The sequence below is a fragment of the Ochotona princeps genome, chromosome 3 (genome assembly GCF_030435755.1).
Source record: "Ochotona princeps isolate mOchPri1 chromosome 3, mOchPri1.hap1, whole genome shotgun sequence".
Lineage (NCBI taxonomy): Eukaryota > Metazoa > Chordata > Mammalia > Lagomorpha > Ochotonidae > Ochotona > Ochotona princeps.
In genome coordinates this window covers 88,093,545-88,120,148 of record NC_080834.1, presented here as the reverse complement: position 1 = coordinate 88,120,148, position 26,604 = coordinate 88,093,545, and the positions used below count along the sequence as shown (strand labels likewise).

The 26,604-nt window shown below is 43.1% G+C and overlaps 1 protein-coding gene across 1 annotated transcript in view; it reads left to right on the top strand.

Annotated features, from left to right (window-relative positions):
• The window catches only part of HACD2 (3-hydroxyacyl-CoA dehydratase 2), an 84,838-nt gene that overhangs the window by 32,281 nt on the left and 25,953 nt on the right, over window positions 1-26,604 (top strand). The window contains exon 4 of the mRNA XM_058661985.1: window positions 22,750-22,838. Coding sequence (XP_058517968.1) covers window positions 22,750-22,838 — 89 coding nt within the window. The remainder of the gene's footprint in view (window positions 1-22,749; window positions 22,839-26,604) is intronic.

Genomic DNA, 26,604 nt, shown 5'->3' with positions numbered 1-26,604 from the left:
GTCATGGTTGTTTCATTATTGGCTTACAGGAAAAGAACAAAAATAAAAAGCAAAGGGTAGGTGACAGTTTAGGCTAAAGTCATCTGTCAGCATTTATATACTCCTTGTTTAATTTTTGGCAAAGTAATTAAGGGTAGAACTGCAGGAGTGAAATAGTCCAGTTCATTATGCTTGAAAGGACACTCTTCTGCTATAAGCAGAATGGTCATCATTCACAAGGAATGGACAAATAGCCCAAATCATGAAGTAATAAGCACATGATTTACAGCCCACCTAAATATGACCTGATACTGGAGGTAAAGTCCAAGGTTGTTGGAGATAAGATTCTGTAATCATTCATTCTTGGGGGGGGAGGGAATGGTAATAGAAGTTGTTACCTATTTATTATATAAAAATTACCCACAACCAAGTGGCCTGAAGCCCTCACACAACAGAGGTCTAGCATTGTGAATGAGGGACTTCTTGGCAGCCAGGTTGGGCAGTCCCGCCTCAGCGTCTCAGGCAGTGGCTGAGTGTTGACTGGGGCTGCAGCCTGCTGAAGGCTGGACTGGAATTGGAAGGTGGCTTCCTCAGTACCGGGGCTTCGCCACGCGGGGCTGCCGACATGCCCTTCCTGGTGTGGCACTGGTTTTCCCCAGAGTGGGGATGAGGAAGAGCTGCTGTGTGCTTTCTGGTCTTGTCTCTCAAGTCTCTGTTCCTTCACTTGGAGAAGTTTCCTCTTTTCTCAGAAGTAAGTCCTTAATACACACCGCTCTGCCTCCAGATTAGCAGGCAGGAATTTGTGTGCATATGTGCGTGGCAGCTTGGGCTTGTGTTGCCCGATGGCTTCCCTCCTCTGGTTGGCCTGGGATTTGGAGCTAGATGGCCAGGGTTTCATTCTGCTTCCACCACTCACTGTGAGTGAGCTCCTTGCCTTCCCCATACCTCAGTTCGATGAGGTCCTGCCCCCATGGGATGGTGTAAGATGTCAGTTAACAGCAACAGAGGATGTAGAGCTGGGTCTGGTGCTCAGAGCTCACTTCACACACAGTAGCTCTTAGCATGTGTGCTGTGTTTTGAGTCGCAATGGAGCCAACTATTTTCTACCTTTTTCTCTGTGTGAGTCAAACATTGCTCGGGCTGATTCAGCTCCTGATCATCTTGGGATGTCCTTGAGGCAGTGCTGGTAAGACCTGTCAAGGAGTGATGAGAGCCCACCTCTCACACAGTGCCATCAGGGGGTTGGGGGTAGGGGGCTTTTAGCCTCGAGTCCCCCAGGAAAGGGCTTTCTTCTGAACCTCGCGAGAACCTGCTCTGGGACCTGAGGCCTGTGCTCAACATTCGTAAATATCATCAACATACTCAGGTTTTTAAGTCCCCATTAAACGTTTTGGAGGGTTCAAAGCCAAGGGGATTCGTTTCAGTCCTTGGCCTACTGTAAAGGAAGCCATGTGTTCCCGGCTCTCTGGAGCATGGCTCCTTCCATTCAGCATTGTCCTCTCAGCTATGTGGCTTCTTGGCTTGGATGCCTGGAGTATACTGCTATGGGAGGAACGCTTTTCCTTCAAGTCATCTGTGTGGAGAAATGGAGAATCACAAGGCCAAAACTTCTCAAAGGAAAATGACTTATTAAAGGACAGTGGCTATTTATAGTAAATACTTTCACTAAATAGTGTGTTTATTTGTGTAGATCTTGACCTGGCATTGAGTTGCCACATTCTTGGCTCCAAAAACATGTTTTTAAAAAGATGCTCACGAATCCCACATGTCCAAATTGCAAAAGAAAGTGGATTTCTAAAATTTTTTGGACATAAGTTTTTTTTTAGGATATGAACTGTATTTTACAGATGATTCAGAAAAGTATGCACCAAAAGAAATTATTGTGCCAGGCCAGGCTTGGTGCAACGGCTCAACTGGCTAATCCTCCCCTTGCAAGCTCAGGGTTCCCATGTGAGCCCCAGTTCGTGTCCCACATGCCCCACTTCCCATCCAGCTCCCTGCCTGTGGCCTGGCAAAGCAGTCAAGGATGGCTCAAAGCCTTGGAACCCTGTACCCACATAGGAGACCCAGAAGTAGCTCCTGGCTCTTGGCTTCAGATCAGCTCAGCCCCAGCTGTTATGGCTGTTTGGGGAGTGAACTAGTGGATGGAAGAGCTTTCTCTTTGTCTCTCCTCTCTGTGAATCTGATTTTCCAATAAAAAGAAATAAACAAATCTTTAAAATGATTATATCAAATGCTCACCCTTTTCCTAATGATGTCATTCATTTTCACAGCTGGAAAATATAATTGGAATAGCTTCTTTTATTTGTTATTTGTGTATTTGAGAGAGACAGGAGAGCTTGTGTCTGCTGGTGCACTCTTCAGACACCCACAGTGGCCAGAACCATTAGTCTGGAACCCAGTCAGATCTCCCACCAAGGGGGCTGGCATTTAGTGTGGCAGTGAAGGCACTGTTTGTGAAGCCCACATCTTATATTGGAGTGTCCAGTTTGATGCTGGCTCTGCTTCCCATCCTATTTTCTACTAAGGCACCCCCTGGAACACAGAAGATGATGGCTCAAGTATTTGAGACTCTGCCACCCATGTGGGATACTCAGATCAAATTCTGGCCCAGCCCCAGCCATTGCAGGAATTTGGGGAGCAAATGGAAGACTGTATCTTTCTGCCCTTTTCTCCTCTCAGTGTCTCTGCTTTTCTGATAAAATCAAAAATAAAATAAAATTAAGTAAGCAAAACAGGATGTCCCTGCAGTGTGAATGGCAGGAATTCAGTTATTTGAGCCATCACTGCTCTCTCCCAGGGTCTACACCAGCAGGAAACTGGAGTCAAGAACCAGAGCCAGGTGCTCCAATGTGAGCCTTGGGCACATCAACCCTTGTGCTCAGCGCCCACCCTGACTTCTTATTAAAGGCATTATCTAGCCCTGCACTCTGATGTAAGCTGTTTGATCTCTAAGTCTCAGGTTTTAGGTTCATTTTCTCAACTGAAAAAAAAAAAAGATGGCTGGGGTTGCATTTGGCTCTACACGTCAGAAATCTGACAACTGTGTGTTTTCTGTTTTGTTTTGTTTTGTTTTTTTAACCAACACGGGCTTTGTTTTGCTGAGGTAAGAAGCAGTCTGCTTTGCCATCCTCGGTGTGTTTCTTGTGTCTGCATGCTTGTGGCGCCTTGGTTTAAGATTACAGGGATGACCTGATGTGGTGCCGTGTTCACATTCCAGGCAGGCAGTGGCTGCACCACAAAGCTTTCCAAAATCTCAGTTTACTTCTCATTGGGCAGAACTGTGCTCCATGGCTCTGTGGCACTGCAGGGAATCCCATGGGAGCTAGTGTCCTACTGGGGAACACAGCTGTCCCAAAGAGATCGGTCTGTTGGCTAAGCACCTAGCAGTGTCAGCCGCAAGGGTTTGGATGTTCCTAAGGTCCTGGCTAGTAGAGTAAGCTGTGTCTGCATCCACTTGGCAAGGTAATACAGTTATACTATATTGCTTGAAGTGAAAAACTAAGCTGCTTTAAAGTTTTTATTATAGTGTTTTTGTTGGCTTGATTGTTTTGTGTTTGTTTTTTGAGAGAGAGGGAAAAAAAAGACATGGAGAAAAATAAAGTGCTCCCATTCATTGGCTCACTCCCTAGATGCTTGCAAGAACCTTGGACCAAGGGCCAAAGCCAGGAGCTAGAAAACCCAATCTAGGTGTCCCATATGGGCGACAGGAACCACCCTTGCCCAGCCCCCAGATCACTTGAGGCGACATGGCTGCCTCTCAGGATCTGCATTAGCAGGCAGCTGAAGTGCCGGAAGTAGGCATCAAACCCAGGTCCTCAGATGTGGGGTGTGGAGGATCTTAATTGGCTTCAGAATTGCTAGGCCAAATTCCTACGCCTACTTTATATATATTTTTAAGTTAGAATTGATAAATCAAAAGACAAATTGGTTTATCCCTAAGGAATCATCCCAGTACTGATCTTGTACGTGATCTCATTTCCTTCCCAACAAAAATACTTGCCGGGCCCGGCGGCGTGGCCTAGCGGCTAAAGTCCTCGCCTTGAAAGCCCCGGGATCCCATATGGGCGCCGGTTCTAATCCCGGCAGCTCCACTTCCCATCCAGCTCCCTGCTTGTGGCCTGGGAAAGCAGTTGAGGACGGCCCAGTGCGTTGGGACGCTGCACCCGTGTGGGAGACCCGGAAGAGGTTCCAGGTTCCCGGCTTCGGATCGGTGCACATCTGCCCGTTGCGGCTCACTTGGGGAGTGAATCATCAGACGGAAGATCTTCCTCTCTGTCTCTCCTCCTCTGTGTATATCTGGCTGTAATAAAATGAATAAATCTTTTAAAAAAAAATACTTGCCAAATTAACTCTTCCAAATACTCTTTTCAATTTAGATTTTTTTTTACCTCTATGTACCTGTGTTGCTAAAATGACTATTTATCAGTTGTATATGGGAAGTTATACATTTTTTGATGGAATTTGTATTAATATTTGTTTTGTTTTGAGAACTTATACATACTTTTAAGGGAAGGTGAAGAGACAGACGTTTCTCATTTGTGTTTCTTTCCCCCAGACATCCACAATGGCCAGGGCTGGGCTAGGCCAAAGCTGGCCTAGGGCAATCCTGCTGTCCCACCTGGATGGCAGGGACCCATCCACCTGAGCCATCACCTGCTGTCTTCAATGGGTGCACAGCAGGAGCCTGGACTTGGGAGCAGAGGTGTTCGAAAGCATGTCTTAACTTCTGTGCCATGTGCTCTCTCCCACATTTTTATTCACAGCATGGTGGTTATTAAGTTGTGTTTGTGTGTATGTGTGTGTGTGCACATGCGTGTTTGTGAAAATACTGTATTTCTAACATAAAAGTACACATTGAAAAAAAATCAACTAATGCTGACATAGAGGGTAAAAATCACTCTTGATCCTGTTATCAAGAAGTAATTTTTATTTCCATCCTGAAAGATATGTCTCTAAGAGTTATGTTTTAGAATAATGTGTTTTGGGGACTTGGGAACCATATTTTGACATCACTTACACATCTAGTTCCGTGTGAATGAGAGAGTGCTTCAGGGCTGGCATGTGGTGACACGGGTTAAGCCACTGCTGATAATACCAGCGTCCCTGATGGAGGTGCTGATTTGAATTCTGGCCACTCCAATTCTGATCCAATTTCCTACTGATGTTCAGGGAAGAAAGGAGCAGAATTTGGTCAAGTACTTGACCACTGCCACCCATGTGGAAGACCAAAGTGGACTACCTGGCTCTAGGTTTTGGCCTAAGCCAACCCTGATTGTTGTAGGCATTAGGGGAGTGAACTAGCAGATGGATACCTCCCAACTAAGACAAAAAGCACCTCAAAGTGTGTGGAAAGTAGGATTACAGAGTAAGTTTGTTTTGATCCAAAATTTTTGAACTTTTTTAGAATGTATTTTTTCCATGATTTTTTTTAAGTATCATCATCTATTAGCTGAGAATTAGATTTACCAAAAAAAAAAATTGGAAAACTTTGAAAAAATTACTCTACTTCTGCCTTGAAAAGTTAAATAAACTAATCCTCTGCCTGCAGCGCTGGTGTGAGTCCCGGCTGCTCCACTTTTGATCCAGCTCCCTGCTTATGGCCTGGGAAAGCAGTGGAGGATGGCTCAAGTGCTTGGGTCCCTGCACCCACATGAGAGACCTGGAGGGTGCTCCTGGCGTCCAGCTTTGGACGTGCCCTGCTCTGAACGTTGCAGCTATTTGGGGAGTGAACCAGCAAATGGACTATCTGTCTGTCCTTCTGTGTCTGTAATGCTGCCGTTCCAGTAGAAAATCAGTAGGTCTCGAAGAAAAGTAAAGTTGAGTAAAGGGTCAGGTATGTGGCCCAGCAGTGAAGTCACCATCTGGAATGCCCACATCCCACATCGGAGGACCTGGGTTCTTGTCCCATCTCTACTTCTAACTCCAGCTTCCTGGCGGTGCACGTCCTGGGAGGCGGTGCTGACGGCTCCGGTGGGCCGGCCCTCGCCCAATGCAGCAGACCCAGCTTGAACTCCTGGCCACCGGCTTCATCCTGGCCCGAGTCCCAGCTGTCGCAGACATTTGTGGAATGAACCAGTGAGTGGAAGGCCCACATCCTTTCTTCTCTGTTTTGTGTGTGTTTGTGTGTGCACGTGTGTGTGTGTGAGAGAGAGAGATGCTGTCTAGAATACTTGCATATTTTTTAAAAAAGCAAGTAAATAGAAGTTAATACTGATTTGCATTAATCATAGCTAAAAAATTATAAAGTAATATTTCTAGAAGAGCTGGACGTTAATAAATTCTTACAGATTTTCATTTGTCTTACAATAAGAAAAACTTTTTCCCTGAGCCTGGACTTTCTTCATTTTGCCTTGTGACCGTTTATTTATTTTTCAGGGATTGGGGGGTGGGTGGGGAGAGGCTCACAGCTGAAATGTTACCAGAATAATAGAGATGAATGATAAGAAGATACACATAAATCTGTGTATTACTTCTTTGCATTGACCGTTTAGAATTCTGTGTAGGTTGGGTCTTTTTGTACCTGAACATTGATTTGCCCATCGTTTTCAAGCTGCAGATATATTCATTCCACCTCTCCAGTTAAATTTAGCTGAGGAATTGTTAGGTTCGGGTTATAATTGCTCCTTCTCTTCTCTTCACTTTCCCAGCCTCTGCAGTACTTTGACAAGCTTCACTCCTCCTGCACGCAGTGTTTTCAGCGCGCGTCTTTCATATGCTGTCGCCAGGGCCTTGCCACAGCCCACTGGCCTCCTATGCAGTGATCGCCACCACCCCCAACACAGGGACAGGGGAGAACCAGGAAAGGCGTGTGTGCTGTGACATTCGTGTAAACAGCACAAGGAAGCCCCTCTCTGACCCTTCTTGCTACGTTCAGGGTCCACTTAGCCCTGAATGGTCCTTCCTGCCTGGGCTGTGAGGCTAGGATTTCAGTAGCTGGGCTTCCCCCGCCCAAGTCTGGACATAGAAAGCACTGTATTCTCCATTTCAGTGCCACTCTAGCGATAACATTATCAATATAACAGTGGAATTTATTTAATAGAATGAAAAGGATGTATCTACTTCATTCTACATTCTGGTCAATAATTTTTATTTTTTTCTGTTTTCTTGCAGGCCTAGACTGTATACATACACAGCATTACATATACATAAATGTCAATCATTTGAATTCTGAGGTTATTTTTTTTCATTAATACAATATATTTTTGCATGTTGTTATCATTTTTATTTGATACTTCAGAGCTTTTGATTTTATTTATTTGAGAGGGAGAGAGAAAGGAGAGTGCAAGAGAGCGGAAGAGAGAGTGAACACACTCATGCTGTTTTACTGCCCAGATTCCTGCAGTGGCTGGCAGCCAGGGCCAGTGCTAGGAGCCAGGAACGTTTTTCTGGTCTCTCAAATTGCTGGTAGGAACTCAGTTTCTTGAGCCATCACTGCTACCTCTGCTTTAGCAAGAAGCCAGAATCAAGACCAAGAGCTGGGTATTGAACCTAGGTACTCAATATGAAATGCTGGCCACGTAATTGGCATCTTAGCCTCTAGGCTAATGCCAGGCCCTGTGGTTTATTTCTTCAGTAGCTAATTCTTTCTAGGGCCCTTTCCTCGGGGCTGATGCTTCGCTGTTTCCTGGGACAGAACAATATTCTTCTCTCTTTAAAGATTTATTTATTTTTATGTGAAAAGCAGATTTTTGCAGAGAGAAGGACAGAGAAAGATCTTCCATCCAGTGGGTTGCTCCCTCAATGTCCGCAGTGGCCAGAGCTGGGCCTATTAGAAGCCAGGAGGCAGAAGCTTCCTAAGAGTCTCCCACATGGGTGCAGGAGCCCAAGCACTTGAGCCATCTTCTGCTGCTTCCCAGGTCACAAGCAGGGAGCTGATCAGAAGTGGACCAGCCAGGATGCAAAATCCTTGGGTGTGGGTCAAGCCAAAGCCAAAGCTAGTAACTCTGAGTCTCCCATGTGGATAACAGGGTACTTGGGCCATCTCCTGCTGCCTTGCCAGGCACATTAACAGGAAGCTGGATAGGGAGTGGAGCAGCCAGCAACTTTGTGTCATATAGCTATCCTTTATTGTACTCTAAACAAGTTCAATGTTTAGTTTTAAATTCAGCAGCAAGACATTTCATCAGTCTGCCATCTCTCTCATCAAGTTAGACTGTAGCCATTCTTCATTCAATCCAAAGCAAAAGAATGATTTCAGTTTTTGAGAAAAAGAAGTTGAGAGAATAATTAACATTAGTCTGGTGTTTCACTTCATACCCTTCTCATATAAAACCAAGAATATAATTTTTCTATCTCAGGCAGACAGTGATACTAAAGGGTACCCCCCACACACCTATATCACATCCACACCGTACATGACACCCATGATACACACACTTACATACCATATGTACACACCTTACGTACAACCATACGTGAGCAAAACCCACATTCACTCTACACACACACTTCCCAAAAAGCAAAAATCAGAGCATGTCAAAGGGAGAATAAGTTTTGTTTTTATTTTGTCATTATAGACTCATGAATCTTTGCGTATTTGATGTGATTTGGTTCATTCTAAGAATGATTTTTCCTGCTCAGAATGGGTCCCTCTTGGTGCAGTGTGTTATGTTAGATGGTCTGCTCATCCTTCCTAAGGAGACCCCAGTGGCCTCCAGTGACTTTCTGCTTTCTCGTCTGACAAGCTGTGTCAGGCTCATTTATGTGTATGACACTTTTCAGTTACTGCAGGATATCCTCTTCAGTGAGCTCTACTGTGTGTCTGCCTCTGTGGAGGATGTCTAGGTTGTTATTCTTTGTCAGTAATCTGTTAGCCTATGGCCTACCCCATTTATATGTAAATTCATACTTCTTGGTCTTTGGTTTATGCTATTAGCATCCTTGTTTATATGCTTTTTATTCTTTGTCTTATACTTTTAACATAAAGGCTCACATGCAATTACTGATTCAAAGTATGTGAATTTTTAAATTGCTGCCTGATGGAGTTGTCAGAGAATTGTGTCCATCTGCCAAATGTGAGTGCACTAATAGCTTCAATATAATACCCATATTTGGGTGACTGTTCTTTTTTTTTGGAGGGGGGTGTGACTGTTCTTAATGTTCACTGAGTTAGTCATACAGTTATTTGACCCTTATTTTTTTATGTGCTTGTTATGAAATTGAATAGAGTTCTATTTCTTGCATATTAGTTGTGTCCGTACTTTACTAAGTTGTCTATTTTGCTCCTTTGCCTATTAAGGTCTTGATTTTTAAGATTTATTTATTTTTATTGGAAAGGCAGATGTGCAGAGAGGAAGAGAGACAGAGAGGAAGATCTTTTGCCATTGATTCACTCCCCAAGTGGCCACAACGGTCGGAGCTGAGCCAATCAGAAGCCAGGAACACAGATACTCTTCTGGGTCTCCCATGTGGGTGAAGGGTCCCAAGGCCTTGGGCCGTCCTCGACTGCTTTCCCAGGCTGTAAGCAGGGAGCTGGAATGGGAAGCGGGGTCGCCAGGATTAGAATCAGTGCCCATATGGGATCCCAGCACGTGCAAGGCAAGGACTTTAGCTGCTGGGCTACTGCTCCAGGCCCATCAATTTGTATTCTTGATACTTCATGTTAACTTGTTACCATATTGGCTACAAACACTTGAAATACTGTTTGTAACCAATTTAATTCTGTTCTGGCTATGTAGAAACCAATACTTAATTGTCTTAGAGAGTGACCCTTAAATCTTTGATGGATGTTAATTTGTTGCAGTCTGTTTTCTGTGTCAGCTTGACAAATTACTTTACCTTCTCCAGACCTCACATCTAGCAAGTGTTGAACTGAACTTGATTTCTTAGATCTTTTCCAACTCCTAACAGCCAAGATTTTCCTAGTTAAAAAAATAATCCTTATAGTTCCTTACTCTCCTAAACAGATTCTTCCTTGCCCACAGATACCTTCCTTCACAGTGTTGTAGTAAAGATAAGCTTGCTCAGGCCCAGGTGGTTTGTTGAACTGTGAAGAAGGAGTATTTCTTAGTTTGCTGAAATGAAATCCTATGGTTGTTGGCTTTTCCTCAGAGAGGAACACACAGAGCCTGTGTTTTTGATCACGTTCAAAGTTTTAAAAAAAGAATTTTGAAAAGTTTATTGACATGAAACGCAACAAAGTTCTAAAATAGACAGTAATAAATTCGATTTTCATCCCATATCCAAGATGTTGATGGATTGTTAATATAAGTTAGCAAAGATTAATTATAGAGTACCTGTTTAATAGAGATTCTCTTATCCAGATGTGAAGATACAATGCAGTATGCATCTCTATTTCCAAATCAAAGATGGACTCCCAATGAAACTGTTCAATATATCTTGACAATCAGATGCTGGACTCTATGCCATTGTTTGTACCCGCAATGTCAGGATACACTTAAATAGCAGAATGATGGACTTATGACTGCTTATCAAGGACTATACTATTGTAATAATATAGGGGAAATCAGTATATGGGAGGGAATTTTGGGGAGGTAATAAGAGAAATCCAAGAGCCTATGAAATTGTGTCATAAAATAATAAATAAATTTAATATTTAAAATTAACTAGAGATAATAGTTCTATGACCATTGTTGTTTAGTTCTGACAACTTAATTTTTTTTTAAAGAAATACAGTGTGGTCATGCGGTATGAAGTGTTCATATTTCAACCTTGTTCTTAGCAATCTGGTCTAAAGCACCTTGTGTCCACGCATCACTAAAGCGATCATGGGAATGTGCTCTTGGAGTGTGTAAACTATACTACCAAGATTTGAGTGCGTTTCCACAACTTAAACTGGTTCATTGTGTCCTCTTAGACAATGACATCTAGTATTTTGACATTTTCATCTCAAGATGTTGTACCTTTTTATATTATCTTCAGAAAGGCTGAAAATACATGGTACTTGCTTCAGATCTGTGTTTTGTGTCATTTAGGAGTTAACCTTTGAGAGGGCAGACCCCCACAAATAAACAGGAGAGTGGAAAGTAAACGTTTGATGAAAACCCTCAAAAAGCTTCTTGCGGTCGGAGGCCTCTGGATGCCCTGCCTAGCGTTTTACCTTTGAGTGTCTGCATCGGGCAGAGCAGTCAGCTCCTGGGGTCAGGCTTTGACAGCTGGCCATTTGGATTAGGGAGTAAACAGTTGAAAAACAAGACTGTGTAAAAACTGTACAGCTTTATAGAAACTTTAGCTGCTGTTAGAGCTATGTGACACATGGGGACATTGCTCGACATGCGAGCCCCTGGGTTTCTTTGCTTCACTGACGCTGACTTATGTAACTGGATTCTTTCCTCTCATTGTGTGGGTTGTAGAGCAGCTCAGCACCAGCTGTGCACTCAGAACCCAGACAGATGTGCAGGTCTCTGGTATCCATGTAGATGTGAAGTTCTGTCTGCTTCCAAGATACCCTTCCAACCCTTACCTTCCTTAAACTCAACTTCCTACCCTATATGGTTACTGGATATTAGAGTGCTTTTCCAGTGTTCTTTCCCACGTTTCCTCAATAGCAATGAGGAAACTAGTTTCACACGGAAGGCTGGCAAGTAAAGGCAACGAGGCTGTTGTAAACCTGTAACTCCTTTAGCTATCCTAATATGAAGAGTGGAGTTCCCCTGCCCGCAAATCCATGAAGATGTGCTGTGTCTCTCCTGTGACTGAATCTCATCAAGATCACTGACGTCAGGGTTGAAATTCACACACACGTCCTTAGGTTGTTCAGAGGCCACAGTACAGCTTATGTTCAACTCTTAGAGAGCTCTGCTTACTCACAGCTGCTTTGCCAGGGGTCAGTCTCCATCACTTGAATGTCATGCGAGGTTGTGTTGTATAACTTCAAAGACTTCATCTTTGATTAATAAATCACAGTAGGCCTGGTGACAGGCCAGGAGACCCAAGTCCGACAAGCCAAGGTGCACAGTTGTTTGGTGAGCTGCTGGGTGGAGCTGCCCCTGTTATGTTTGCTTTTCTTTGGGATAAGTGCATACAGTTGACTTTGAGTAGGGTGACTCTAGTGGAATGTCATTGGATTGGACCCTTGATGTCCATTTCCAGTTTTGCCACTTCAAGGGGGAAAGCTTTAATTCTGACTGAACATGGCCTATCCGTGATGATACCCACAGTGTCACTGTACTTGGCCTCTTGTGTTTTTCCTTTATCTTCATTTCGATCTTGTGCAGGTTAAGCATGAATGCGCTTGGTAACACTGTCCTTTTTAACTCAAAGAAGATGCAGTGTTCTTTTACGGTTTGGCACATGTTTTAGAATTGCCAATCTCCAGTAAGGCCCTAGACCTGTTCATCTAAACATCCTCTACTGTTGATTTCCATCTCTGTCAAATTTCTTTTGTCAGCTCAGTAACATCAATGTGGTTATGTGAAATCTATTAAATGGCTTTCTGGAGGTGGTCAGAGGCTGTAGCGTCAAGAAGCAGAACCCGTTTTCTGTGTTCCAGGAAGAAGAAAAGAGAATTGCCTTTGTCAGTTCTTTGGAAAAAGCCAGGCAGTTTGTTGAACGCAGGTGGTGTGCGACGCTGCTCCTGCCTTTCACCCCCAGCGTCTCTTCCTTTGGGCCAGAAATACTTTCTGCTTTCCTGAGATTGGCTGATACTCTAAGTAAGAAAATGGTTTTTAAGATTGGAATTGGTTCAATTTCAGAATTATCTTTATGTTAGTGTTAAATGTTTAATTTCTTGTTAGGAGCCATGATATTGTTTAAATTTTGCAAACTGAACACTTGTTCTTTATCACTAGTTCAGGCAGTGTGGAAAAGTACAGAGAATAAAGCTTGAAATTGTTTTAAATGCTTCCCACACAGGTGACCTTCATTAATCATGGGTAATGCCATTCTGTGGGGCATCCGTGCTCTTCATTGGTGTGTGAATAATAAGAAAATGTTAGATGGGGTCTGGTGCAGTAGCAAAGTGGCTACATCCTCACCTTGCATGCACTGCGATCCCACTTTGGCACTGGATTGTGTTCCGGCTGCTCCACTCCCTATCCAGCTCCCTGCTTGTGGCCTGGGAAAGCAGTCAAGGATGGCCCAAAGCCCTGGGACCCTGCACCCGCATGGGAGACTCTAAAGAAACTCCTGGCTTCAGATCAGCTTAGCTCCGGCTGTTGTGGCCACTTGGGGAATGAATCAGGGCATGGAAGATCTTTCTCTCTGTAAATCTGACTTTCCAGTAAGAATAAATAAATCTTTTAAAAACAAAGGAAAAAGAAAAATAAAATGTAGACAGATGGGGGGGTCAACAAAGTCTATACTGTCATGAAAATTGCATGGTGTTTTTCCCCATTAAAATAATTATGTTTGTCAAATATAAAGAGGGAGAGCAAAACAAAAGAATTTACCAAAAGAGATATTAGAAGATCCCTGTGAGACAGAGATCATGAAAATTATTAATGAACATTATATTTAGCTGTATTTTGTTTTTACCAACATTGTTCTGTTAAGGCTATTTCGACTATAATTCTCAATTCTCTTAAGGAAATTTAGTATTGTCACATTTCCTTCCATATTTCTTCCCCTGGTTCTCATTTTTTTAGTCATTATTAATTTATTATTGTAACTCATAGCCATTTATATTATATATTACCATAATTACTTTAATTGTTTAGTTTCTTGTGTTATATTTGAATGAATTCAGCGCCTTTTGTAGATTTTCTCCCTGGTTTTTTTTTTAACCATGCCTTCTCCATTCCTGAGTTATTTATTTATTTTATTTGAAAGACAGAGAAAAAGTGAGACAGATCTGGTTCACTCCATCTATTGGTTCACTCCCCAGATGCCTGCAGCAGCTGGGGCTGGGTCAGGATGTGAAGCCAGGAGTCAGGAGTTCAGTTCAGGTCTCTCAGGTGAGGTACAGGGACCTGTGTGCTTGAACCATCACATGCTACCTCCCAGGTGAGTATCAGCAAGCATCCTGGAACTGAGAACCAAGTTGGTATGCAAGCCAAGCCCTCTGATATGGATTGTGGATCCCCAAGCAGTATCTTAACTGCTGTGCCAAATGTCTGCTCCCTGAGTTTTTTATTTTGATTTATCTGTCATTGTTTTTCTTACATCATGTGTTTCTCCATCTGGGTCTTCCACAGGGATAACAGGGGCCCATGTACTTGGGCCTTCTTATGCTGCTTTCCCAAGTGCAGTATAGCAGGGAGCTGGATGGAAGTGGAGTAGCCAGAACCTCAGCTGGTGCTCATTTCGGGTGCTGGCAGGCTGCAGCTTAAGCTGCAGCACTGCAACGCTGACCCCAGCACATGATTGTCAGAAATGCTCACACATCCTCTGCAGTAACGCCTGCCAGACCTCAGCCTGATTACTCTGGCTTCACGTCTGGGGTGGGTGTGATGTTCTCGGGCATACGCTCCCCTCAGCCCTGTGGCGTGTTACCTCATTGTCTTCCTGTGTTGCCTGTTGCTCTGCAGAAGCCTCAGGCCTAGCTGACCATCTTATCACTCTGTAGGTAGCTTCATTCCTGTGTGTGGATTCCTGAAGTATTATTTTGGTAACTAGGATTTTTCTTCATTTCAGTCGTTCCTTTTGAGTTGTCTGGAGCACAGTGTGTTCCCTCAATACAGATTTCCTTCTTTCACTTGAGGGAAGCTTCTTGGATTCCGCTCGGACTTTTCTTCCGTTCCATGTCTTGGGTTCAGTGTTGTGGGGATAGCAGTCTAGCTCGTATTGAGCTGTCTTTGTCTTCTATAACTGAGATCTTTGTTGTTACCTCAAACTACCCCCCGCCCGGGTGCCATGCGTGCCCCATTTGCGTTGCTTTGCTTGTGTTATGTTTGTCTTAGTGCCATGCCTTTTCATCTTGCTGATGTGTTAGAGTGGCAGGAGGTAACTGATCGGCTCTGGCTCCAACACAGGTGTCACAGGCTCCTGCTTGAGTGCATCTCTGCCGTGTTGAAAATTTCAGTGTTGTCCTTCATGAGCTACAGTTTAAAGACGGAGTCATCCCGTTCTATACATTTTTGTACTCTGTGATGAGGTGGAGGTATGTCTTAGAGGATATTAAACATTAGGAAGCCTTAGTAATTAAAATTTATGTACTGATAAAAGGAACATCCTCATATAGATTTTTTTTTAAAGATTTATTTTATTTTTATTACAAAGTCAGATATACTGAGAGGAGGAGAGATAGAGAGGAAGTGGAGCTGCCGGGATTAGAACCAGCGGCCATATGAAATCAAGGCGAGGGCCTTAGCCACTAGGCCACGCTGCCGAGCCCCCTCATATAGATTTTTAGGGAAGACAAAGGAGGCATAGAACAGCAGATGTAAAACAGCCTGGAGGAAAGAGTATGTTAATACCTCAGCATCCACTGGTCTCCATGTTTGCTTTGTAGGTCTGCTATCACCTGGAAATACAGAGAAGTCAGGTGGTATTGTTGCCCGTAGGAAAAGGGCTTGGGAGGTGGCAGGATGAGATAGGAGGGGCATGCTCCTTTGTGCAGTTTCTACTCTATGAATTTTAAACTGCATGAATGAGTCAGGCTCTCATCTCATTCTGAGGTTTTCTAATTGCCCTGGCCAAGGCATGCTCCACCCAGGGGAAAGAGATCTGTCCCATTGCCCAGGGTGGCATTTATCAGTGCTCCTTCCCTAACCACCCCTCAAGATGTACCTGCAGGCTCAGGCTGTGGTGTAGTGGCTCCCAATGAGCTGCACAGCCCACTTTGCCATCACGACACAGCCTCCGTTTCTGTCACACTGCTCTCAGAATTGTGTGTTTCTTCCCCAGCCTGGGCCTGTGGGTGAGTATCCTGATGGTCATGTGGATGTTGGAGCATGAACAGGGTGGGCATTGTACCATCGCCCCTTTCTTCTCTTGGCTAAGTGCTTTTTAATTAATATATGGCACAAAGTTGTACTCCTTCTTTTAGTTGCTGCTGGTTGTTTTTGCTGTTTTGTGTAATGCTATTACTTTGCATCCAGTATGTGTGGCGTTTGGCTAGGGAAACTCTGTGTTCTGATCTTGTTGTTTTCCAAAGACTGATTGATTGATTGATTTTTCTGGAAAGGCAGTTATACAGAGAGGAGAGAGAGAAAGATTTTCCACCTATTGGTTCACTCCCCAAATGGTTGCTATAGCCAGAGCTGAAACAGTCCAAAGCCAGGAACCAGTAACTTCTTCCAGCACCCAGGTGAGTGCAGGGTCCCAAGACTTTGGGCTGTTTTCTGCTGCTTTCTCAGGCCATAAGTAGGGAGCTGGATGGGAAGTGGAGCAGTCGGGACACAAGCTGGCACCCATATGGGATCCCAGCACTTGAAGGAGAAGGATTCTGTTGAGCCATTGTGGTGGGCCCCCAATTTCACTTGTTAATGCCAAGTTAATTTCTGGCACCAATGGTGCCTTCCTCCATTCCTTGATCTGTTCTCAGTTACCTGTGTGTTTCTTGATGGTTGGCTTCTCTCCTGGACATGGCTACCTGCTCAACACCACCCTACTGTGCCTCAACCATATCTTTGCCTTTATGTTCTTAATTTTGGTTGCCTAACCCCACCAACACAGCCCAGCACAGGACTGTACTAGAAAAGGATTTCCAGTGGTGTCCAACCTTCCATGGGCCAGATCATCAGGAGTCCCTAGTTCTTGACAACCGCACAGTTCAATGCTGGATCCCCTTTCTACAGCTCTCTCTCTCTCTCTCTCACACACACACACACTGTGCTTTCTTATCTGCCAATATATTGCTTCAAAAGCTCGTTGCCCCTTCAACATGCTTTTTCATAATTATTTCTCAAGTTACAACTGCCTTGCCAGAGATTTGTATTACTGAAAGAGGTAGCTGTTGGAACTCAAGATGCAGTCATGCCATTTTCTTCTTTACCCAAGATGCATATCCTCTCATCACCTTCTGGAGAAAGCCCAAAAATAAGAGCTGTGCCAAAGCAAGTCAAATACAACCCAAGCCTGTGGGCTCCTGGGGGACACCATCTTGTGTGTTGTGCACCCCAGCATGCAAACAGTGGTCCTTAGCACACAGTAGGTTCTCTTAGATTATTTGTTAAGTCAAACAACAAATAATAGATTGTAGCAATATATATATATATATACATATATATATATAATATATATGTATATATATATATATATATGTATATATATCTTTAGTTGGAAAGTTAGATATACAGAGAAGAAGAGAGAAAGAGAAGAGAGGGAGATCTTCCATCCATTGATTTACTCCCCAAGTGGCTGCAATAGCTGGAGCTGCGCTAATCTGAAGGCAGGAGCCCAGAGCCTCCTCAAGGTCTCTAATGTGGATACAGGGTCCCAAGGCTTTGGGCCATCCTTGACTACTTTTCCAGGACACAAGCATGGAAGGGAGCTGGATAAGAAAGAAGCAAGGCTGTCGGGACTAGAACTGACACCCACATGGGGTCCTGGCATGTGCAAGGCAAGAACCCCAGCCACTAGGCCACCATGCTGGGCCTGCAAAATGTTTTCTAATGAAGTTTGATAGAGTGAGAGTTTACTGCTAAGGACCCTGCACCTGTTAGGAGACCCAGAAGAAACACCTAGCTCTTGGCTTCAGATTGTCTCAGCTCTGGTTGTTGTAGCCACTTAGGGAGTGAATCAGCAGACAGAAGATCTTCCTTTCTTCTCCTCTGTGTATATCTGACTTTCCAATAAAAAGATGAATCTTTTTTTTAAAGGGACAACTGAATTATATAATGCATATCATTGGAAAGGAGACAGTATTTCTTTCTAAAATACATTCATGGAAGGTTCACTGAGTTGACAGGGTACGTATTTTATACTGTATGCCATCTCTACCACAAAGTGGTTTAATTTTTTTTGACAGTTTCTTACAAAATCGACCTGATAACAATGAGGCCTTTGTTAACAATGCCAGCTGTATTCAAAGCTAAGATACTGTGTTGCATCTGTGTGGCCTGTAGTTTCAAGAAGGTGGACCAAGGGTGGTATTCCTCATAAAAGATGCCCCTTCCTCCTACTGGTACTTAGAATAAGCCAGTGGGGTGAGCATTTTAAGACTCTATTAATGGCTAGGCTTAAATGTTGCTTTGGGGTGACTGGTGGAGGTGCATGCATATGCTGTAGAAACCAAGAATTGGAATGAATTAAATCACTGGAGGAAATGCAGGTGCCCACATAGGCAGATTCCTGGGTGGGACTGTAGGAGCATCTGCAAGCAAGGTGGAAACCGCATCAACATCTGAATTGAACTAGAAAGCACAGAACAATTTTTCAGTCACTAATTATTGAGATCGAGTTGAGCGCCAAGAGTGTGCTAAGGCCAGTCACTCTTGTACAAGTTTATTGCTGATGGGAGTATGAGCTGGTAACAGACTTTTTAGAAAACCGTTTGGCAATGCATTTTCAGAACCTTGAAGACATTCATACCACTTGACCCAGTATTACTTCTACTTCTGGGAAACTGTCCCATGGAAATACTCAGAATCCTTCAAAGAAAACAAAAAGGTCTAAGCCTTAAAAATGTTAAGTGGTATTTGTAGCACTTCATATCTTCATTATTCTATCAAGAAATTAAAGGCAATCTTAATGTCTCACAGAGGGAAACAGGCAAACACATCCACTCAAAGGAATATTATGACTCAAGTTAAAATGTTTTCAAGAGTTATAAGACACAAAATTCTTAAAATGCTGGATTTCTCATAAAAAATACAAAAAGAATAAACAATAGAAACTGACCTGGGTTTTAAAAATACTCTTAAAAGTAAGGACTAATGAGGAATACGCCAAGAGCTTTGCTTTTGTATACTAAAATTTGTTTTTAAGAAAGTAGTTTGATTTTTGTTTAGCATTTTTGAAAAGAATGACATATAAATATTCATATTCCCTAGAAGAGGATGCTTTATGACAGAGAAGGGGTCATCAACAAGCTTTTACTCAACTAAGTTGCAGCATTCTTTCTGTAGACCTTCCAAATCCCTCTATGTTTGTTATTAAGGATTTATTTAGTTTATCTGAAAGGCATGGTGACAGGGAGAGAGAAAGGAGAGACAGAAGGAGAAAGATCTTCCTTCTGTTGGCTCATTCCCCAAATACTTGCAACAGTTGGGGCTGGGTCAGGCCAAAACCAGGAACCCGAGAACTCCATGTGGGAGCCATCACCTGCTGCCTCCCAGGGTGGATCAGCAGGAAGTTAGACTGGAGGTGGGTGCTCCAGTGTGGGATGCAGGCATCTGAAACAATGGCTTAACATACTGCAGTGCCACACCTGGCCCTTCTAGCACTCTGGTTAAAGTCACACTGACTGACCAATCTGATTTGGAGTACCTCCAAGTGAGTGTCTTCAAATCCCCTGTCATTCAGTGATTAGAAAGAGTAGTCATTTTGCTTTATTACGTAGTTTTCTGTGGTCATCTAGAGCCCAATTTTTGCTGGGAAATTTTTGTGAACTTGGAAATCTGAAATCCAAATTCTGAACTTCATGTTGTCCTCCTGGGATAAAGCCACAGCCTCAGAGCATTGCTGGAAGCAAGTACTTCAGTGGAAAACAAAGGAAGAAAAAATAATTAAATGAAAAGGAAAAAACACATTTTAATGTGATAAACTGGCCTTTAAACTTATAAAACAGCAAGTAGAAAGGGCTGCAGTTTTTCTTTAAGCATTAAATACTTAATAACTCATTTAAGAAATCTTTTCATATGTAGTCTTCTTTCTTTTTGTTTTTAACGTTTTCTGAAGTAAGATCTGGTTAAGTACATTCACTAACTGACTCACTAATTAGCTTCTTTAGCTGTATTACATAATTATATAACCAGGCTTTGTGCTTCACTCAAACATTTATTTTTTTAATAATAATCTTATTCAGATATAATCCACATGCCATGTAATTCACCCACTTAGAGTGTATAATGAGTTGTGCAACCATTACCAAATCAATTTTAGAGCATTTTCCCCAGCCCACCCTAAAAAGAAATTTCATAGCCATTAGCAGTTACTCCCTATTCCCCCAAACTTCCCAGGCCCTTAGAATTCACTTTCCTGTCTTTAAAGATGTGCCTATCTGGCTGTTTCATATACATTGAATCATGAAATATGTTTTGTTGTTGTTGATTACTTCTTTTGTTTAGCATAATGTTTTCAGGACTTATTAGTATTGTAGCATAGATAGATACCGCATTTCTTCCTGCGTTTTCTATTCTATTTTATTCTGATTTTCCATTTTGTGGCTACACCACATTTTATTCATCTATTCATCTGTGAATGGGCACTTGGATTCCACTTTTTGATTACCATAAATATCTTTAGCTATGACTATGCTTGTACAAGTTTTTATGAGGGCATGTATCTTCGTTTCTTGTGTGTGTGTGTGTGTGTGTGTGTGTGTGTGCATGCTATTGCATACTTAGGAGTGGAATTGCTGAGTCACGTGGTGATTCTGGACTTAATCTTTGGTGGCACCAGCAGACTGAGTGGTTGCAATATTTGAAGGTTCCCATTTCTCCACATTCTTGCTGACACTTGTTCTTGTGTTGTTACCATCCTAGTTGGTACACAGTCTATCTCATTTTGGTGAGTTACATTCCCTGGTGACTTGTGATCCTGGTTATCATTTCTTGTACTTTTTGGGTATTTGTATATTTCAGTAGAGAATTAGCTATTCAGATTAGTTGCCAACTTTTAAAAATTGTGTTTTCATGATTGAATTTAAGGGGTCACCATATATTTTGGGTAAAAGCCTGTTGCCATGTATGTTTGCAAATATTTTATCTGTGGTTGTCTTTCCACTTGCTTGATGGTTTCCTTTGATGAACAGTTTATAATTTTGGTGAAGTTCAATTTATTCACTTTTCTTTTGCATTTTGTGTCATATGGTATTATTGCTAATAAACCATTGCCCAATCCAAGATCACAACATTTATTGCTGTGTTTTCTTCCAAGAGTTTTGTGGCTTTAGCTCTTACATTTAGATCTTTGATCCATTTTAAATTAATTTTTGTGTATGGTGAGGCAGTACCCCAACAACTCCTTTCTTGTTTTGGATGTGGCTTTCCTATTGATTGTCCCTGAGCCATTTGATGAAAAGATTGTTATTTTCTCTTGAACTGTCTTGGCACTCTTCTTGAAAACTGAGCGACTGTAATAGTGGGGGTTCACGTCTGGTCTTTCAATTCTGTTGCACTGAATTCTGTGAAGATTTATTGGGTACCCCATGTGCAATTATGCTTAATATACCTATGCTACTTGCTTTTTGGGACCAAACCATTCCCTCTTCAAAGCCTAAATTGTGTTTAAGTAATTCATTCTTTTGGGCTATAACATCTCCTTAAGAAGATTTAGTGACTTTTCTTGGTCTTATTTGTAGTGACAACTGTAGATGGGTCTGATTTATACATGGTTTTTTGGCAAGTTGTGGTCTGAGCAGCAAGTCTCAATGTCAGAAGATAGAGTATTGTTGGAGGGCTCGGGTGCGGGAGCATTGCTCTAGAGTAGTCCAGTGACTGCTGAAGATAAGACATTAAAGTGGAAGAAGACTGTGACCACGATGAGGGCTTCCTGGCAGCTCAGAGTTGCCCATGTGCAGCTTGAAAGGCCCAGGAAGTCGAAAAGTCCACTTGGTATCAACCACAAGGACATAGAGAAATGGAGGGAACTTTCAGATTGAATAGCCATGATTCTGCTTCCAAATTTTAATTTTAGTAGCAGTTCCTTGCTAGTATAAAGTTATAAAGGGAAAATTATGTTTACAAATAATGGCTTATTGCTAACTTTAAGATGAGTTAAAGGAGCCAAGAATTCTATACAATGGTGCTGGCTCAGTTTTAGGTAAGGATTGTGGCTTTTAGAAACTGAAGGGATAGAAGTAAATATAAACTTGGCAAAGTTTGGTGATTATCTGAAAATCATTAATTATGATCCCAGTGTTCCAGCTTGGGGACATTGGGAGGATAATTGTACCAGTACTTGTGTTGTACAAGAGCAGAGGAGACAGTTTTAAAGAATACTAAATTTTTATTTTTCTATGCTGTTTAGCAAAAAATATTTAAGTAGCTATTAAAATATATCCAACATAATCACTAGGGATAATAAACATATCAGGACTTTTATCCAGGAGCTCTCAACATTCATTAGGTGCAAGTAAGGCAGATTTCCCATGTATATATAATCTTACATATTTTAAAGCTTGATTGATTGAATTGTTTGAAAAACAGAGACAAAAAGAAATCTTCACCCACTAGTTCACTCCCCAAATGGCCACAGAGTTGGGCCAGGCTATAGGCAGGAGCCAGGAACTATGTCATCCCACATACAAGACAGGGACCCAAGCCTGTCGGCCACTTTCCTCTGCTTTCCCAGGCACATTAGCAGGAAGCTGGACTGGAAGCAAAATAGCCAGGACTCAAGCCAGTGCTGCAATAGAGGATGCCAGTTTCACAGACGGTGGCTTACCACACTGTTGGTCCCCATTGTTGCCCATTTGAACCTTGCAGTGTAAAGTGAACTTTCAATGTGTAACATTAAGTTGGGTAGTATTTCTGTGTATGATGAACATAAATATTATAGTTCTTAGTGATTTTTAAAAGATGTAAGAAAGATATCTAGATTGTACTGCTTGGTAATGTCATGAACATGTACCTGCTTTGAGGAAGAAAGGAAAGAAGTTGTTGCTAGTGGTCACACTGAAAACTTACATTTAGTAGCATAGATGTTTCAGTTGCTCAAGATGGTCTGGGCTGTAAACACTGCAGCCTGAGTGTTTGAAAATATTTATTGTATGTCAAAACTTAATAAAGCAGATTTGTTTACCCATCTTAACATTTCTTTCAGGGATTGTTCCGTCTTCTGTTGTCCTGACTTCTTTCCAGGTGATGTCAAGAGTTTTTCTCATCTGGGCAGTAACACACAGTGTGAAAGAGGTAAGCATTTGTGTAGACTGACGCAGTGTCAGCACTGACATACATAGTCACCTTTCCCTTCTCACGTGTTTGTGATCACTACAGATGGGGCTGCAGGTCCTGTCAGCCTGGTTGAAAGGAAGTTCGCAGTGAGCTGTAGAAATCAAGTCAGTGGTGGGAGACACACTCAGCTATGCAGTGTCGATCAAGAGAAGACTGGTCACTGGGTGGTTTAGTTTGGTGTGGGTGTGGTCTGCATGTATGTTCCATGTTTCTGGTATCTTACTTGTATCCCACCTACTAACCCCCGGGGCATCTGCATCCTCCCAGTCAAGAATGGGTGAAGCTAACTCAAAACAGTTTGACCTTTATGGTACCAGGAGAAACAAACTTCTTTCCACCAGGACTTACGGATGTGCAGGATGGGCCAAGACTGTAGGGGGCCTAGCAGGACAAAAATCTGACCATATTCAGGGATTCTCACTACAAGAAATTGGGAGAGGCTGTCCTCACTCCAGGTGGGAACCCAGAGCTGAGCTTTCATGTGGAGTAGGAGGGGGTGGTTTCCGGCCCTTTCAGAGTCAGCTCCTCCTTGCCAGAGTCATCTTGAGGCAGAGTCCCAGCAGCTTCCAGGAGAATTTCTGTTTCCATGTTTTGGTCTCAGCTGCCCATGCCCCGTCCCCCAGCTTCTCTGGAGCTCATGAAAATGCTCATCTACTCACATTGTTCCTGGATTCTTTGTCCCCTGTTCTTCTGAAATCCCTGTCAAAGCATTTTGTTTTTCGGGATTTATTTTGACAGTTGCATTTGTATTCTAGCAGAAGAGGCTTTCTTTTACCCTTTTTATGGGTCTGGGATACACATACAGCAAAATGCGCACAGCTTGGCAGGGCTTTAGCCAGAATGGAACCAGCAATGGTTAGTAAGCTGGCATTGTACATTCCTGTGGAACTTACAGGCTCAGGGGCTTTGGTGCTTCTTCTCTCCCCCTGAAGACACATGAACTTCCCATGCAGGAAGAGCATAGAGTATTTGCATGTTTATTTATTTATTTTTATGTGAGCGTATTTATTTTCTAAACAGCTAAAGAAAACCAGGCAAATCAGTTTGAATTTAGCATGCAGCCCTTGGTGTTCAAGTTAAGGAAATTGCTGTACTTGTATCAGGTCACCTTTTTATTTATTTCCAAGTCTTCTGTATAAGACATCCTTAACCTCTGTTTCTTCTGTCATCCTTTTAGTTATATACCATTTCTTTCTCATTTTAACCAGCAGCTCATAAGTGTATCTTCCAGTGGTCTGAAGTGACCTAAAATTTCATCCTAGTAATAAACTCATTTATATCCTTAAATAAATCATGATGTGCTTGCAATAATTAAATGCCAGGTACATGGAGCCAAAGAATTGTGCACTGTAGAGTGTTCCATTACTTTGCCAATGAAATCTGAGATTAATTGTCCAGGTGCTAATGTCCCAGTTCTTCTGGCACATTTGGCCTCTGCTAGTGTTTGTCCCCACCGCAGTATCTTTGTCTCCTTGTTACATGGGGACAAGTTTGGACTTTTTGAAGTGAACTTCAGTAAGCAATGCCACACATGTCTCTCTCCCTGGTGCTTGTTGAGAAGCAGACAAGCCCAGAGGGCAGCTGTTCCTCCTTGTCCCAAAATGGCTAAGGGTAGTTCCGGATTCCCAGACCCAGCTTCCTGGCTGGACCTCTCTGAGGAAGCCAGCCTATGCCTTTCGTGAGCTCTGATGTTGGAGCACCAAGCAGAAATCCCAGTCCTCCATGAAGGACTCTAAGCCCAATGCTGTGAAGAGACCCCTGAGGAGCAGGGATTTGCATAAATGAAACTGCACTGAGCACTCAGTACTGAGCCTTGAACCCTCTCCTCCTCACCCTTTGTCACTATTGGAGAAAGGAATGTTTTCCCACATGCTTCTGGAATGTTCTGTGACTTCTGCTAATGTTACCAGTCAGCTGTTTCCACTTCTTGCTGGCGTGCTCCTGGGCTTGTCTCCCATCCTTGCCGGCTTTTCAACAAGATGATTACAATAATCTTGTAATCAGTGTTTAAGTACATTAGTCACCTCCAGTTTTTTAGGTTCACCCTGGGTTTTGTTTGTTTTGTTTGATGTGTTACCATTTGCAGAGATCTTTATTAGATTATATTATGGTTACCTGGCTTTGACAATCATTTGTTGGGGGAAGGTTGTGGCCCCCGCTGAGCATTTGGAAATGAGAGAGTCAGTGACTCAGCCATCCACTTGGGAGTGCCCTTCCAAATCCAGGGTCTTCCTGGTGTACTGGAGCAATCCTCCTTACAAACACTACCTAAACACCTGCTTGTGGTTGTGGTACTGACTTTCTCACTCCCTGTGGCTCCTACCAGAGTCTGTTTCCTGCGCCTCCATGCCACCTCGTGCTTCTCCTGTCCTAGCATCCACACTTCAGCTGTGTGTGCCAGCTGTGGGTCTTCGGCGCTGATCTGCCGTTACCTTACGTCTCTCTTTTGGTAGCTCACATGGCTGAGATGAATCCACCTCAACTGACTTTCTCCTTGAAAGTTTCAGGACTTTTTAAAGTTGGGGTTTATGGACTCTTTGGACTGGAGTTACCCAGAGAGTCCATTAAAAACACACATTTCTGGTCCTGCTCCACACTTGATACCAGCTACCTGGCAGCAGGACTGGCGTCTTGGCATTATTCAGGAGTCCCTGTGAATTCTGAGGTCTGAGATCCCTATATACTATGCCGGAATTTCTGCTTAGTCTTTTCTTTTAAGATTTATTTCTTTTCATTGGAAAGGCAGATTTATAGAAAAAAGGAGATACACAGAGAAAGATCTTCCATTTGCTGGTTCACTTTCCAAGTGGCTGCAATGGCCGGAGCTGAGGCAATCCGAAGCCAGGAGCCAAGAGTTTCTTCTGAGTCTCACATGAGTGCAGGGTCGCAAGGATTTGGATCATGCTATACTGCTTTCCCAGGCCAAAAGGCTGGATGGGAAGTGTAGCAGCCAGGATGTGAACCGTTGCCCATATGGATCCAGGCACATGCAAGGTGAGGACTTACGCCACTAGACTACGCCACTGGGCCCTCTCTTTTTCTTTTTGATTTTAGTTCACATTTCTGTTTAATCCACTTGATCCCTAACCAGATCCTAAGTCCAAGAGCCATTATTTCATTATTTAAGAGTGAAAGCCTTAGGGTTTCCTTACACTGCTGAGGAAGGGTGGAGAGGGGGGAGAGGAGTTGCTTTGCTGATGACCCAGCAGGAGGACAATTGAGGAGCTGCCTTAAAGGCAGAGATAACATCACACTCAGGGACCCGCTCCTGCTTGCCTGCCAAAGCCAGAGGAAGAGGAAAGATGGTACAAACTCCAGCTCCTGCTGGGAGTTCTTAAGAGGTCTCATGCACCCCGGGTAGATCTGTTATCTTCTAGGTGCTCGGGATTCAGTTCCCTCATATACAGTACCTCAGCACTCAGCACCTATGTGAGTGGTTGATAAGTGTGGGCTTCGGCATGTCCCTTGCAACACAAGACAAACCACCAAAACCTCCTGGGCCTTGTTCTGATCTGTGAAATGATAGTATTCAGCTCTGCGCTGCTTGTGACATCAGAGAGCACTGGGAAGAGTCCTGGACAGGAGCCCTCAACAGATGATGGCCAGCAGCCCAGGCTCCGATGCAGCTGGGAGAGTCCTCTCTTGGGATGCCACTTCCTTTCACCCACACACCACTTTCCTTTCCGGCCACTCCCTTCTTTATCTGACCTTTCTGGAAGCCCAG